Source organism: Buteo buteo, chromosome 4 (genome assembly GCF_964188355.1).
Source record: "Buteo buteo chromosome 4, bButBut1.hap1.1, whole genome shotgun sequence".
Classification (NCBI taxonomy): domain Eukaryota; kingdom Metazoa; phylum Chordata; class Aves; order Accipitriformes; family Accipitridae; genus Buteo; species Buteo buteo.
Window position 1 is genome coordinate 33,411,593 of NC_134174.1, and position 17,102 is coordinate 33,428,694.

The 17,102-nt window shown below is 42.4% G+C and overlaps 1 protein-coding gene across 7 annotated transcripts in view; it reads right to left on the minus strand.

The window, feature by feature from the left end:
- The window catches only part of SGMS1 (sphingomyelin synthase 1), a 110,309-nt gene that overhangs the window by 2,569 nt on the left and 90,638 nt on the right, over positions 1 to 17,102 (minus strand). For all 7 annotated transcript variants that reach the window (XM_075025461.1, XM_075025455.1, XM_075025456.1 and 4 more), the window contains 4 exons: positions 10,850 to 11,692; positions 5,378 to 5,495; positions 1,926 to 2,079; positions 1,018 to 1,184 (listed from right to left, as the gene is read on the minus strand). In XM_075025461.1, coding sequence (XP_074881562.1) covers positions 1,018 to 1,184; positions 1,926 to 2,079; positions 5,378 to 5,495; positions 10,850 to 11,472 — 1,062 coding nt within the window. In that variant the 5' untranslated portion in view covers positions 11,473 to 11,692. The remainder of the gene's footprint in view (positions 1 to 1,017; positions 1,185 to 1,925; positions 2,080 to 5,377; positions 5,496 to 10,849; positions 11,693 to 17,102) is intronic.

Consider the following 17,102-nt stretch of genomic DNA (forward strand, 5'->3'; position numbering starts at 1 on the left):
ATCTAAAAATCTGTACCATCACAATATTAACTAATTTCCTATCATCATACTAGGTCTTTCTTAAACATAATTAACTGGAGTCATATGCAACAGATAAGCAAAATATCTTTCTCCACGTTGTACAGAAAATATTTGGACACCAATTTGCTGTTATAGATCTAAGAGTAAGTTTCTCTTAACTCATTAGGTCTTTCCCATGGATAACAGACTTGCACATTTTCTCTCGCATTCCTCAGCATTGTAAGCTCATCTCTTATTGATCTAGTTCACTGGCAGGAATGTAAGAACAATAAGAATGACATGAGACCTCATTTAGACTTCTTCGTTTGACCTGTGAATCATTTACCGCTGCTCTCTGGTTGAGTATTACAAACCATGCTTTGCTCTCTCCCATGAAGTGCTGTGTCTCCTCCTAAGCAGCTCCTTATTCTCAGTATTTCCCTCATCACCCTGTTTTTCATGCCTTCCCAGACACGGGCCTTATTCTGCTGCACTATCGTCCAGAAGGAAAACATTTCCCTTGGCTAGGGGAACTTACAGCCACTTGGAAACACTTTGAAAAACTGGTTCATTTTTAGTGAGGCCTCATACTATTCGTCAAGGGACTTGTCATCTAACTAAAGGGCACAAGCCACAGAATACAAAAAAAACCCAAGGCAAAAAACCCGCTCCACATCTAAACGGTTTGCTTTGCTATCACAAAACTGGCAAACTGGCCCAGAATTCAGACGGATTTCAAAAACTGAGGTTACACAGCAGAAGCAGAGAGGCCTGCCTGCCTGCAGGTATACCTTCAGGTATTTTTGCAGTCAAGACGCAAGATGAACCCAACTGATGACACCTCTTTCTTTCCTGCAAACCCAATGCGAGGGGGGAGGAAGAGAGGGATTATCAACAAGACACAGGTGAGTCCACGTCTACTCCTGCAGAAAGGCTCAAGGCAAAGTGTGGATATTTGCCCACCACCACGCTACAGTAAGCAGAGCCACGCGGATCCAAAGACTGGGAGAAACTCACTTGCTGGTTGGCCATTGTATGATACCACCAGAAAAGTCTTGTAGTGATGTAGTAAGCCACCACCACGTCCACAGTGTAGTGGTCATGAGCAAGGAGGATGCAGAACATCCCAACCATGCTGAGTGCCCAGCAAAGCCAGTGATACCACCAGAGTCGCCGTGGGGAATCTGGAAAGAAGCACAAGCAGTGATTATTTCAAAGCGTAACATCATCAGCGCACAAGACTATTGCTGTAATTAGCAGAGGACGCGGACTGCAATCCTGGGTGGGTAGTGCAATGCCTGCATTAAGATTAAGAGCAGGAATGCTGAGATCACAAAATAAGTATCGTTCTCTTAAGGTGTAACTTAAAATTGTACTTGGGTTAATCAGATCCTTGGAAAATAGAAAATCTATGAAATCTTTGAGAAACAGGCCCAATACATAATGATATAATATACCCTGGTCAGTAAAATTAACTGATTTGTATTTCAATATTGATTCTAAATAGATGGCAATCCATTCCTCTTGCCTTTCATAAAAGATAAATGCATACATTAAGGCCTGATTCTTGCAAAATGAGCAACCTTGCATGTAGCATGGCATTCACTTCTCCCTAGACTAGGAGACATATAGTTGAAATACCATCCATCAGGCCGGGTGCAATGAAGGTTTCAGTTAGATTCTAAACAATTTTTTTCTGAAATAAAATGCTTAACTCAGACATCTACACAGTGAAGTGTTTTATTTTGTCTGCAAAGTTTTCTTTTTCAGTAAGCCCTATGTCTCTGAAGTTCTATTCTTTTTATTTAATGGAAAAAAATGTGCATTTTTACTTTAATTGTATTTACCGATCAGCAGAACAATAATTCTTCAATTAGCAAGGAATTATACAACAGGAAACTCCACATGAACAGTAATGAACTTACACTCTTTGATAAATAAGTATGTAAGAGTTAATATGACAGTGTGACCGCTGTACAGATAGTCGCCGCACATGTTGTGGGATCCTGTGATGGACAATCCTCCGCCAGCAATTAGTTTCATTATCCTTCGCAGATGAGATTCCCAGTCTCCAAAAAGCTGGTGGAAGAGTAAAACACAAAAGCACAGCAAAATATCAGCGCTAACCTTTCAGAGTTTAAAGCAATGGTGTTAGCCAGCAACTTTGTCTTTCACTTATTTTCTCTTCTTCCTTTGATACACAAGATTAATCAGTAAATCCACAGCCTCTTCCAAAAGCTAGCAGTACAATTCTAGAGGGAAAAAGACTGGAAATGAGACATGAGTCTAAATTTTTTTATTGATGCTTTGCATCTATTATACCTAGTGTTCATGTGAGCACAGGCATATGCACCTCCATCCATTTGTCTAAAATACTATTTTATTTGAAGTATTCAATGTATAAAGAATTAAGGAAATTATTACAATTTCTCTATAAATACAATATCCCAAAGGACTACAGGTTTTTTCCTACGCTCACAATATAGATTGAAAAGGCATGGAAAAAAGGCAATTTTATTGACACACATATTTGTGTATGTATGTGTGTAAAAACCCTTTACACCAGGTCACTTCCAGTTGCAATGAAAAACATGCCATCTTTTCAGTATAATACCAAAGCAAAAAACTGGTCCAAAAGTTGTTAAACTCCTGTCAGTGGCTACACTCAGTGCCACACTCACAGTAAAACAGGAAGGTGAGCAAAAATTGTTTTCTATGTTATTTATAAGTACTTAATGCTGCTACCATGTAAAGGCGTAATCTTTCTCCCAGGTCTTGTTGGCAGCCTTTGCTAATGTTCGTGGCTGTGCAGGAAAATGATTTTTAATGGGAGTCTTCAAGCAGAGCTAATGGGTTCAGATCTCCTTTTATTCATTATATTCTTGTACTGGGATATGCAATGGGTGTGTGTATATACATATATGAACCTCACATATATACAATCAGGTTCAGAGTAATGACTCTTGGAAAACCTATGACTTCTGTAATACTGTCCCAAAAATCCAGCTTCGCCAATAAAAAGGAATTAAAAATATTTCCAGCTATAGCTAGAATTTTGTCATGTTCTCTAAACATCTATTTTTCCTTCTGTTCAAGAGGCAATGCACTGTAAAATAAACCAAGCTTAATTCATCTTGTTCATAACAGCACAGCCCCTACAGATGATAATCCAACAGAAAACAGGATGAACTGCCCAAGCTGTACGTCCAGCTGCCAAAACCCAGATTCAACACACAGAAGAAAGTATCTCACTCCAAACTCTAAGGCCTCCCACTGCCCTGCCTTGGAAAGTCTTCAAAATCATGACTTTCCACTTCACATTCCAAAAGAAACATATATGGAGTTTGTCAGACCACGGTGCCAAACTTCTGCAGTGGCTTTAACTCACACAATCCACACGAGCAACAGGAATGTTACCCCACACCTGAAGGATTTGCTCTGACCCATCTCCAAACCATGAGGCTGGTTCAGAGGGAGTTTCTGAAAAAACTTCAATTTGCCTTAGGAAAACCAAATCAAAATAAACCAAGTCCTTTCTGGTGAGGACACCCCTCTCCCTTCTTTCAGGAGACTGAAAGGCAGCTCGCACTGTCCTAAGACTTTATTTTTGCTGCTCCCAGCTCTAAAACAAGCCCAAATGTTAAATAAACAAAAAAAAAATGTATGCTGTAGGACAAGCACAACCACGACATACTGAGCACCTCTGGGACCCAATGGGAGGTTATATATTATATTATGCCTATATTATTGGCAAGTTTGTCTTCTATTTTAAAGCTCGGTCTTGCTTTAAGAAGTGGAAATTATTAATTTCTGACAGATTTAAACAGGGTCTTTGCAGCAATTAAACACTTCCTGCCAACAGTTCCTTACAAAACATTAAAATGCTCCCCAAAGCCCACTCTTCATAATCATATATAACTCGACAAGGTGTTGAGAGGTTATTGTTTTCCCACCAGTATATTTACAGCTTTCAAGAAAGCCCAGCTAATCCTTAGTCTTATCGGGGCAGTAGAAGAGCACAACATAGGCTTGTCTTTACTTGAGTAATGAGACGGACTTGCCAACGCTGTAAATTTCCCAAACCGGCAGAATTACTCACTTCAGCCCATAAATACCTGTGTTCTTTCTTTTTTAATTTCATAATGGCCGACTGATCAAATAGAATGCTGTCTCCTCTCCCACTCACTTCTCTTTACAAAAGACCTCGGTCCCTCAAAAAGCCACATGTGGCTTGGCAAACGCTCTGCCTTGTCAAACAACTGGTATAGTACATTCATTGGCTTTATTCCCCTGAGGACCCAAAGCGTTTTGGCTTTGTTTGTACACACCAGCAATCCTCACTGAAACAGCGACAGCATGTGTACCGAGTCAAATCAGGATTTTACTACCTGTAAATCAGTGATTTTACTACCTGTCATCTAACTTATGGCTGTGCACACAAAGTCATTGAACTGTGCATGCAGTAGACATTTCACAGAAATTACTTTTTTCCCCCTTTTTTTTCCTGCTTAAATCAAGCTATAGCACAAACAACCCCAGGAGGAGCACGGAGAGGAACCAGTGTGGAGAAAGAGCACTTGCGTCCCATCTATGTACCTTGTTCCCTACCACAGAAGTCTGGTCTGTATTAGACTGCATTTCCCTACCACAAACAGCACGTTGCAGTAAGGACCACGCTTACACCAATGCTTGTGTGATATGGGATGGATGCAACACCACCAGCCCTGTCCCATCTCCATCCCAAGCACCCAAATCACCCTTCAAGGCTGACTACAAAGGTCTTGCCTAAGGAGCTCTGTTTCAGTAGCTTGGTTTCAGCCATGGCTTTCACAAGCCCATTTTATTCCTCAGCATAACAAACAGGAGTCAGTGCTAGATTGGAGAGGAGGTGGCAAGTCCTTGCGCTAACACAATTGCAAAAACATATGCAGGGATAAATGGTTGCAAAGCAGACAGTTTCAGCAGCCTTAGGAAAGTCTCTCTGGGCCATTTTCAAACACAAATCATACTTGGATTTGACACCCTGAAGTGTTTAGAAATAAATGAGTCACATACGGCACCTCCGCAAGTTGCACACCTTCAACTGCTTCAGTGGAGATAGAAAAATGCTGATCGTGCAAATCAGTTGAAAATGCTACAGATATTGCATAGATTAGCGCTTCGAAAAGGGTGGGAATGCCTGCACTGCCCCACAGCAACCGTCAACACCTTCACCGAGAGAGAAGCCAATGATCTGCAGGACATCCCCATCATGCCAAACTGGTATTTTCAAATTAGAAACAATTACTGAGAAAGTGTTGCTGACAGTTTTGGTAACAGCAGGACAAGGGGAAAATATACAGATTAAAATATGGAAAAGCAGCCAGAAGAAATTTACCTTTGGAGAACACTTGAAATGCATGCCAGGTACTGGGAGTGTAGTCACATACATTGTAATACACCGATACAGGTATAGTGTGCCAACTATACAGAAAAATCTTCTGCTAATTATAGACCTAGAAGAAAAAAAAAAAAAAGAAAAAAGGCAAAAAAATAAGGCGGTCACTCAATGCAAACAAAACATGCAAAGGTAAATAAAATAAAGTACCAACTGTTCTCTTCTCAATGCTTTTGAACCTTGTGACAGTATCAGCTTACACCTGAGAATACTGAATTACTTTACAAATATTCCCATGCTTTACAGGTCAGAAAAAGAGCAACTCAACTTACATTACGCATGAAGGTCATTACAGGAAATACAAGGATTAGAATACAAAAACCTGTGCAGATTTAGTGTTGAAGACATTAAAAGGGATTTCATGCCCCACAGCCCTCCATTAGCTTTGAGTGGTCACTAATTTTCTATTCAAGGCAGGGGATAAAGTTACAATATTTTCATTCTAAGATGAAAAGGAGTAAATTTATTTTGGCTGACACACAGATTTAGTAATTACAAAGGGCTGTTTGAAAAGAAATAGCTTGTATGACCCAAACAAGCAAGAACACATCTTTTCCAAGCAGCACTAAAGAGGAAGCAATTCACATGAGCAACAAAACCTCCAAAATACAAATTTAGAGCTGCGTTGGCTACAGGACGGGGTGTTTTCACAGGAAGCCACTCTCAAGGCAAGCAGCCATAGCTGCAAAGAGATTTATTCATTGAGGGCTGCCAGCAAGTAGCTGACATACGCAGAGAGGGCAGATGCAATTTTGGGGTACCGTGATGCAGTTCTGCAAAACCAGCAAGGGCACCGGGGTAAAGAGCTGCAGCTTCGACTCAGGAGTGACAGCCAGCACCAAAACTGGCCCGCTAAGTTTCACTGTTATGTACCAGCTAACAACATCACAAGGAAAGAGCTATGACAATTAAACCCCTTCTGGCACATACGTCAGGACAGGAGCAATCTCTGTCTGAGCTCACACAGAGTTCAGCAAAGAGAAATCGCTGCCAGTGTTACAAAAAATCAAGGGCAAATCCAGTTACAGCAGTTCGTGACCTTAACCACATCAACCATTTGCGTTCTCTGCTGGTTACAGACCCTGTTGGGTTCAGTTGATTTTAAACCATTGTTATTTACCATTATGATTGTTTGGGGAATACAAGGGTTACAACACAAGCTGCAAGTTCTGGCATTCATTTGTTGCTATTTTGAAGCATTCACTTTTTAAAAAACAGTATTTCTATCAAGCCGAGCTCTTTCAAAGCTCAAAATTGGCCATCTTTTTTATTTTTAATAGCTTTTGGCAGAGTTATTAAACTGTCGTGCTCCACTCTCGAGGAGTATGACTGCAGTGCCAGATCAATAACAACTGCATGTCTTAATTTATCAGAAAAGCTTCAACTATTACAGTGTAAATGCATTTTGCACTCAAGTGCTCACTGCTATTGAAACACAGTATTTCATATTTTTTCTTCCCCCTCCTGGTGTAAACATGGACAAAGCTGGGAGTTAAAAATTATACTTTATTAATGTAGCTCCATGGACTGAAATTTAAGAGTGGAAGGCACCATGCCATTTGGACAGTGGTTTTCCTCTGCATTTTGTATGGGGAATTTTCCTCTCGGAAGGGTGATCCAATAAAGAACTCACACTTGTGCCTCGCTTTTATAACCAGACACGAACTTGTTTTTCTTTATAACCTGGTATAAAGACAAACAGGGGGGTTGGGGATTAAAGACTGAGCAGCACTGTATTTCAAGAGACCAAAGAAGTGGCAGTGTTTTATCAAGCACTGAACTTTTTTTTTAATTAAAACTACCCACAAACCTACTTAGTTTAGCTGGATTTAGCTTATTTTAGCTTAGGAAAGTTTGTGTCAAAGTGCTCTGTACTGTAATAAAAAAAAAATGTAAAATGTCTCATATTTTCCCTTCTCAAAAGGATTTGTGTGTGTGTGTGTGTGAGATTATGAGCCAGCTAGCAAGTACAGCCTCTAAGCTTATTACTGGCCAAGACAACTTTTATTACAACTACCCAGACCTCACCTAATGCGGGTAGGGAGTGTGCTGCTTTTTCAGTCCCATGAGCGTGCAGGCTGAATCAGATGTCCCGCATGGCCAAAAACCAGCATTGTACTTCTCCCAAAACATCTGGGAATGCTTCCCAGAGAAGTTAATTCTGTCTCAGCAGCTCGCCTGGACTCTTCGAGCTCCCCGTGGTGTCTGCGGAAAAAGGCTTGGGCAGCCCAGAGTCCCCAGCCAAGACCTGCACACCCACCTTGCTCCTGCTTTCTGGTGAGAAACCAACCCAACCCAATGCCATGGACAGTATTCTCTATGGATGTTCAAAGAAAGCTGTCACTGATTTCCTCACATCAAATCTAGTGCCTTGCCCTGAAGCCACCCAGAAACACCAGTCTCTACCTGAAGGTAAAATTAATATTCAGGCAAGAAAGCGGTAACAGGGCCCAAGGGAAGCCCTGCACTGTGGTTAGCTGGATAGACACACCCAACACCCTCTTTCATTTTGGCCCCAACTTTGCAGTCCAACGAAGAAGACACGTAGGTCCTATTCAACATCATCATGCAATCCCTGGACTAAACAAGGAAGACCTGGGTGAGCAGTATCATGAATGACATATCTCTATTGTCCTTCATTGCTTGGGAGAACGGCAGGCTCAGCTTGGATGAAATCAGGTTATTGGCAAATAATGGATCTGGTAGGATAAGCAATAGGAATTTCACTGCTTGGCAAAGAAAAATGTCTCAAGAAGCCTGAAACTATGGAGCTGCCTCCTTCGCTCAAAGGTTCAGCCCAGCCACTGGCTGCAATTCAGCTCATGGATAACAATGCTGCTGGTTCACCGGTGACCCTGAGCTTGCACTTGGAGACACCTGTGAATGACATCTCTGAGTAGGAGAAGAACCAGGTCTCAACCTGCCCAGCAATCACCTGGATTCATGTCTTATCTTCAGATGCTGCAGATGTGTGGCAATGGCTATCCCTGACACCATCAGAGGTCAGGGAAGTGAGGAAGGTCTAGCTGGCTTAATTCTCTCTCTTCATTCCTGATTTAAGTTTTAAAGGGAGGTGATAACCCACACCACAAAAGCGATTCAAGTCTTTTTACAGCACTTAGTGGTTCACCGTCCAAAGCCACGAGAATGAGGTCCTCCAGATAAAGCGACCTCACTGGACTCCTGTTCCCATGCACACCTCTCCCATTCTTCCCTTTCTGCTGCTTACCAACAGCTTGGGCCTCTTGGACTTTGATACCTTTGCTCATTGACATAAAAGAAGACTTTTAATAGAAAGAAGGATAAAAGAAGCATTATGTGACCAGTACACACACTGACCAGTGCTGACCAGCTATTCCAGGTTTGATATTGGGAAAGCTCTGCACCTCCCTGACACCTTCCCCTAACAACAGAAAGAGCCCTTCTAAAGCAAGTAAAAACAAACACATCAAAGCAAATGGGGATGGGGTAGGGGGGAATCTTCACATCTATCAATGATATCAACATACTTTATCATCAAGTCAACCCATGTCTCACTGCTTCGAAATCTCCAAGGACCTTATGGCCTCTGCTGTTCTTAATCTAAAGACTCTGCTCAGCTCCATCACAGGGTGTTTGATCCCTCATATAGCCCTATTAACCTGACAACCCATTCTTGACCTTCTCTAGGTGCTTCCCTCGGTTTTGAACAACAGTTACATTCAGAGACCCCAGGAAAGTTAATGGTCCCCCACGTTCACCACAGGCAGCTGGAGCAGTGGGGAGAGGAGCTGGAGTGCAGTTGGTAGCACTGCAGCCACCGATGTAAGAGTGATACTGAAGCTTACAGCCATAAACAAAACAAGAGGCCAAGCTGGGGTAAATCCTTCCTCTTGTACATATGTGCACATTTAAAAAAACAAAACAAAACAAAAACCCAAGCAATTTCACAGTTTTTTACAGTCCTATAATAACAATAAATTAACCATTCTAGAAACCTTCCTTTAAGGAATGCCACCTCTGTGAAAGTGTACAATGATTTTAAAATTTCACCTGATAAAATATATTACATATTATAAAACAGTAGAAAAGATGAATAAATCATCATCTCAGTCTTGTGGATTACTTAAACATTTGTCACATTCCTATGGAAATCCACATCTGTGTTGCACAAGGGCATCCTGCCCCAGCTTAGCAATTCTCTCTTTTCAAGCCACCTGTAGCTTATGAAGCTGGTGAAACACATGCTTATGTTTCAGTTTTAAAGTTTTTCTCCATTATAAGGGTGAGTGATCTATTGGCCTCTGTTTTTATTTCTTTTAAAAAGGGAAATCTGTAATTCTAAGGACATTACAAAATCCTGTGAACTGAAGGATCTTGTATTTCACACAGTGGGGCCCAAATTATGTTCTTCCCTCAGTTTCCTACATAGGAGTCACAAAAAAGAGTCAGTGAACAGGTAAAGAATGAGATGTTGTATTAGCAGAGGAGAAGAGGAGACCCTTTTTGGGCTGGTCAGCTATGGGGACATTCTTGTGCCTGGTTTCTGAAAGGAAAGGCGATATGCCACCTCATACTGCTTAAGCCACTTGACTTCAAGCTCTTCATTCACAGCCATGGCAGCACAAGGATTTCTATCAGACACTCGTGGTAAGGCAGCCGAAGGTGTGGATTTACGGCAGTATAAATACCCCCAATCAAGCATCTGCACGCACTCTGTGGAGGGTAAGCAGTAGGTTAACTTCCATTGGCAGGCAACTTCACCCTTGCAATTCTGACCAGTATGAACAAGAAGGCAGACAACCACTAAGACCTTGCAAATTCATTGCACATCTATGCTTTTGCATATTTTATGATTAGCTTTTGACGTGCTTTGTGTTTGACATTACCTGTCCCATCTAATGTCAAGCAGAAAAGGTACTTCAACACTTTTTCATGCAACACTGTGTAGCTGCACAGACTAAACCACTGCCTGTTGGTTTTGTCCAAGAGCATCATAATCTTAGGGTAGGTCTTTACATCAGGCAAACTACAGAGACTCTAAACCGATCCCAAGTTGGTTCGCAGCTGTGTTCACAACAGTGTGAGCTGTGCTCCCTCTAAACAGACAGGACAGTCAACTGAGTTAAGAACATCATTACATCCAATTCATGGCTTTTCACACATGAAAAGGGCTCAGGTTAATTGTGCAGGCAAACAAGACCAAGGCTATTTCTTAGTTTCTTAGTTAGCAGTTGGACTGAACTTTTCCCTTTTGTGCAAGCAGCCCACACAAACTGCAGTTTGCCTATGGCATGGTATCTTTCAGTTCAGGAAACCAAAATCGGAAAGATCACAAGAAGCTTCATTTTATTTGGATGTAAACCAGTATCTGACCTCCAAAATTTGTCAGAAGTATACACTAGCACCCGGTTTTCAAAAGGTTTTACTTACTTGTATTTTAAGAGCAGCCACTGAATAAACCACAGTCCTACAAGGATCATGCCGTTGATTTCACAAATAGAAAAAGCCCATTGCACCCGATCAAAGCGATCAAAAAATGCATCTGGTAGGGGAGGCTGCACCTCCTTGGGAGGCACTCGTTCATGAACGACTGAGATAGTCACTGTGGTAAAGATGAAACAAAAAAGTGCATAAATAAAAGCCAGGAAAGTCTTGCCCCATTCCATAGGATACTGTGAGCGCTCTGGCTCTGGCATAGGGATCTTTATCATCTCCTTCTTATAACCATTTGGCATCCCGTTTAGCTTCATTTTACTGCTAAAGCCATTCTCACGCGTGGTGTTGCTCATGCTGACACAGATGTGCCCGTTGACATGCCCGTTTTTGTGAGCCTCAATGTGGTGAGCCATTTTTAAAGTTTCAATCATGTGCAATAGCCGCTGTCCACTGTCGGAAGACACCCGGGAGAGAGGCGTCTTCTTAAAATCCTCCTCCGTGAGGTTGATCAAATCCTGCCCCGTGAAGCTCTTCAATGGCTCACAATACTCCGGCACAGCATTTTCCGTTAGCCAATTCGTCACCTCCTCGGGTGACCACGACACCACTTCTTTCATCTCGCCAGGCAGCTCGGGCACAGTCTGACATCAATTTTAAACTGGGCAGCAGTCACTGTGACTCCAGCGTGTCGGAAAGCTCCTCCTTGGCTTCATCTTGTCCGAGGAAGCAGTTTGGTGAGAGGCAAGTCTCTGTCTCTAACCATCCGATATGAGCATCCAGGCGCTGTGGCAAATATAGGAAATGGTTCACTTCATATTCGTGTTGGCATTCTTCTTTCTGGGGAGGAGAAAAACCCCAAACCGGTCATTAGGACAGCATTTACCAATAGTTTGCAATTCATGTTGAAGACAAAATTACTGCAAAACAATAGCTAGACTCTGGCAGGGAAAAGTCTAACCGATTTGAGCTCTGGTCTTGTATACACAGCACTGTCCTTTCTGAGCTTGCTACTGATTTCTCAAGAGCTTTAACAGTTTTGTGTTATGAACACCACTTTGCAACTGTGGGAAGGACTCCTTCCTGCTCTATATTTGTTAAATTTTCTATTACTATGCAGCTCTGGTCCATAACCAGTACCCAAACTCCTCTTAAAATCATAATACTAATGGATTTAAGGATCTACAGAGCAAATGTTTAGTGTTACTCATGTCACAAACCTTCTCTCCCCCTTACAGATTAGTATCTTAATGCAATGTGTTGCACCTAGTTATTGAATAGGAAGCCTGGATTTTGATCTGCATGGCAAAAATACCTAATGTACCCACAAAAAATGCTTTTCTACAGGTCAGCAACACAAAAAAAAAATAATGACATACATAAGCAAGGTTATACTCTCTGGACCAAAGCACCAGCAGGAAAATCAATGCTCAAACAGGTTAGCCTGAAAATAAACCGAAGCATTTAGGCTTGCAGGAGTCTAGCACATGTTTAGTAGCTTTTCAAGGTAAATTCTCTGGTTTCCATGGTATACTGCTCCAATTCAAATAAATGTTTGCCATCAGCTAAAAAAGGAACCAGTAGAAAAATGAAAGCAAAACTTCAAAAAAAAAAAAGGAACTACATAACAAATTTCTACACCCAATTAATTACAAAAATAGCTTAGCTTAGAAAAGCTGATCACTTCCAATACAAAAATTACAGGAAAACAGATGTTGCTTGCTGGAACCTCTTCCTGCATTTTTGAGACAAGAGCAGCAAAATCCTCAGCACAAGGCAGTGATCATGTGGCAGTGAATGCCACAAGCAAATTCTCAGGTTTGCAATGTTTATTCAACGAACAAAGAAAAAATGGTCCTCCCCAGAGCAAAGAGAGGAAAACAATGAGAACCCCTGTCTCCAGCCTGCCAGCCCACAGACCAAGTGTCTCCTGCAGTAGGCTGTGATATCGTAAACACAAAGTGACCTAAAGAAAGTAACACCATGGGGAAAAAACACCTTGTATTTTCAAAAGTCATATCATGCCTTTATCAGCTTAAAGACTATTTTTAGGCTCTTACAAGCTACCAGATGTTTGCATCTCATCGCAGGGAGCAAAGCTGCCACTGAGGAAAACCAAAATAATCTATACTACTGGCATGATTTGAGTAGAAGTGCTACAAAACAGATACAGAGCTATACTCCTACGCAAAACCTGACCATGCTGCACATACGTATATTTTCGACCTGTTACCTCTAAACTGAGCAAGAAACACAAGGTGCAGTTTTTAATCTGTTTCTCTGTGGAATGAACCAGGTCTGGTGATAAAGAAAAGAAAAAGCTTTGGATGAAGGACTGGCAGTACTTTGCGTACACCACCTCTCACTTGCTGGGCACGCCATGCATGTGAACATGTTTCAATCCGTGGAACAAACAGGGATGAAGATTAATATTCCCCCTTATGAATATCTGTGCTGTTTTAAAACAGCGGAAGAGAGGATACAGCTCTATTTTCTTTCTTTTTTGAGTGGGATTATATGTACTGAGGAAGGCTTTTAGCCACAGATAACTTCATTATTCAAGTTGTGTTCAGCAAATCAGTATTTAGTTACACAGCTCTGAACATGGAAAAAAAGGATGGATTGAATTACGCATGTTAACCCGCATTAGAAACTCCTACAAGACTTTGACCAAAGGAGAGCAGCTTCGCTCTCCACCACGCTGGTCTCCACTGTACTCACTGTAGTCAGGTTATCACAGGGCACCTGAAATCCTGGGTCTGGCACCAGCCGCAGCACAAAGCTCAAGCAGGAACCTTGCATCCTTACTCCACGCCAGGGAGACTTGGTGTCACCAGCAGTTATGGGAAGATGTTTTGCCTCCAGCTCCCCGTTTGGCCTCAGTCTGTGCATTAAGGGCAATGTCAGGCTTGAGCTACCTTGCTTACTAACACCTCTGGCTCGACTCGCTCACTGCAGACCAAGGAGATGGAAACACCATTGCCTTTTGGATGTCCACAATATTTCAGTCTCAAGTGATGCACCGGTAAGTCACAACTCAAGGAATCAGTGTCTATGTGAAAGAAAATGCAACATACACTTTCACACTTGTCCTAGGGTCGAAGCTTAGGTTGAAATCCACGAAATGCAGCACCAGAAACTGCACAGCATCAAATTAACAACTAACGCTAACAGACTTCTCTGCTGGCTTGTTGTTTCCAAGGGTAGCACCTTAACAATCTTGACAAAGCCTAAGTTATTTATTTTTTAACCCTGTTACAACACCTGGGCTCTCAGTCTGCAGCAGGACCTCATTTTCCCATGCCATTTAACAGCTACATCAGCTGCCTCTCTAAGTTTTGCTTTACAAATTCAGCATGAACTTGGGGTTGTCAGAGCACTCTGTGTACACGAAGTGAGGCGGTATTAAACCTTTTCAATTTTAAACACTGGAGTGACTGAATCACAGTTTCCCAAACCACTCAGAAAGGAGGAAAGCAGACCCTTAACTGTTATCCTCCCAACATACCAGCCTTTCTGTCCAGCCCCTGACAACATACCGCAAGCCTCCTGTGTGCTGAAGGATTCAGGATCCCAAAGACACAGTGCAAAGGGCTGCATTCATCACTGTTCAGAAGCCTGTAGCCAACCTTCAAATTACATCTCCTTATTTACCATGCATATACATCTCCCCCTGCCACAGCTACACTAGTAGGTTCTAAGATGAGCTCTCTGTGGAGCCTAAAAGAACAAAAATCTGTTGCCAGCTGCAAATATTACTCTGATACTGGCACAGGAGTCATAATATGCTGGTGTAACCCCATGATACCTGGCCTGGTAGTGTTATGAGAAATAGCAAATGTGTGTGTCTTGCAGTAAAACTGCAGGGTTTGGCAATATTGCTAAAAACTACAATCAATTCAGAAACTTGCTCATGCTTTAAACTCACCATCAGTAATGCTATTAAGGGTACCATACAGAAGAATAAAGATTGCTCGGCTCCAATTTTTGTGTCTTTATGGAATATAAAATATAAATATATCTCCCAAGAGTCTTTGTTGGTTTTAAAAATGAGAAATCTCATGTCACACAGAGGCACAAACTTTCACCCCATCTCATGGACAACGATGGCATGGGGTTCACCAAGGACCAAGAAGCTACTGAGCAGAAAGCTTCAGTCCTCATGGATGACATTTCTGGGAGCATGAGCACAGTGCTGGCCAGGTGCAATCCCAGCCTGCTCCTATCACACCACCAGCGTGTAAATCACTATGGGGCATCTTTTGTAAAAGCAGAGTAACTGATACTCACAGGAGGAAGGCTTAGAGGAAACATAATAACTCTGCCAAGGACGCAGGCCACGGAGTCGTTTTTGTTGAGAGTTACAATGAGAAAAAACAACTAAAATTTCCAACGAACACCTATCATTCAAACCTCCATTTCACAGCCTGTCTAATGGGGGAGGATTAAGCAAAAAAGCTTCTTTACTAACACCTTCCAGCTTGTCATATTAAAAATACCTTGGTTTCTATAGTGTGTTCATGAAAGCTTCATCGGGTGAAGTTTGCAGAAATTATATGGGAGACTAACAGCCCTCGCTGACCCCCTTGCTTCCACAAATGGTCTTCTCCTGTCCACAAAAGCTGAAGACAGAAGGTGGGGATGGGCATCCACAGCTGCCAGGCCACATCCACTGACTTAGCTTGGTCCCACTGCCCCAGCAAGGCATGGGGACGGGCAGGGGGACAGGCACACACCCAAGGCTCCCCAGCTCTGATACGGGCTGTTAGCCTGGCCCAGGCACCTAAAACGCTCCCTCCATCTGCAGCAAATCTCCTTCATTAAGGAGCCTGTATCTGATAATGAATTATAAATAACAATGTGATTATCATAATAATACCAATTGCACTATGATAATGATGCCGTGTAAAACCAGTATCTCAAAATACCCGCACCACAAGACTGAGCAGTATGAAATAACTTCAGCAAGGGCTCCAGTCCCCACCTCCTTGTGTTTACACAACCTTTTTCCCCTGTTCCCAGCAAACATTAGGTGCTAACTTAAAACTTTCAGACCCTTTTTTCCACTTTCCTGACAGGGAGTATTTCCCACCACCACTTCAATCTGCCTGTATGAGGGTTGTAATACTATGACCAAGGCCACCCCAGTGGGTTAAACAAGTATTTGAGAGCACACTACATAACCCTGCATATCAAGATCTGCTCTCTTTTGCATCGCTTTGCAGAGATGCGGTTGGGCTTAAGGACCGAATGTGGCAGCATCCACCTCTGATTAAAGGACAAGATAATCAGCAATAAAATCATCAGCTTGCTACACCTCCACACCCGACGTGGCAGCCAAGGTGCAGAAAACTCTCCAGTTTTCTATCTCTAGGTCTGCTTGGAGGATAACTAAGTACTCACGTTGGACGTCACTGTTTGAGATTTTGTTTCAAAGTGCATGGGCTCACCGCTGAGTGAGCGACAGACATCCCTTGGGTAGGCGGCACGAGACTTTGTCTGGGATGGCTGCAGGGTCCACGGAGCAGTAAACTCCCTCCACAACCCCAGAGCTGGCTTACAGGTTAACACGCTGTTCCCTATTACCTCTACACTTGCAAGCAGAAAGCATTATGTCTCATAATTAACACTGATGAGACAAAACCACATCCACCTAAAACAGCAAAAAAAGACCCCCGAAACCAGCTTGTTCATCTCCTATGTCCTCCTAAAGCACTCTAAAACCTGACCGAAGAAAACCTAAGTCTTCCCAAATCAAATCATGCCTTCCTCATGTTTGTACAGTGCTTTTATTCTCTAAGCGAGGACCTTTGCTGCCAAGGCAACAGTCACTATAGAAATCAGTAAAGTAACCAGCCATTTCAGAAACCACGACGAGCTCCTCACCAGGAGCCAAGGCGATTTTCAAGTCCTTTCAGAGGCAGTGGGTGTGTTTCAGTTCCAACACTGAGCATCCTTCCCAAACACCCCAGAAAAGTTGAGATGATAAAACAGTTAGTAAAAAATAGTGTTAAAACGAGCGAGGTCCAGGGATAAGCACAGTTTGAAGACAAAATAGTGACATTTTCTCCCTTGGAAAGCAAACGCTGAGATGCACACTGATTATGTGTGCACACACGTAAGCAGGAGAAAAACAACTGCTGTAAGGATTAAAGTTTTAATGCTTTAGAAACCAACGCACAAATGAATCCCCCCCCCCCAGTAAGCAGAAGTTACACAGAGACCGAATACTCCAGATGAAAGCTGGGAG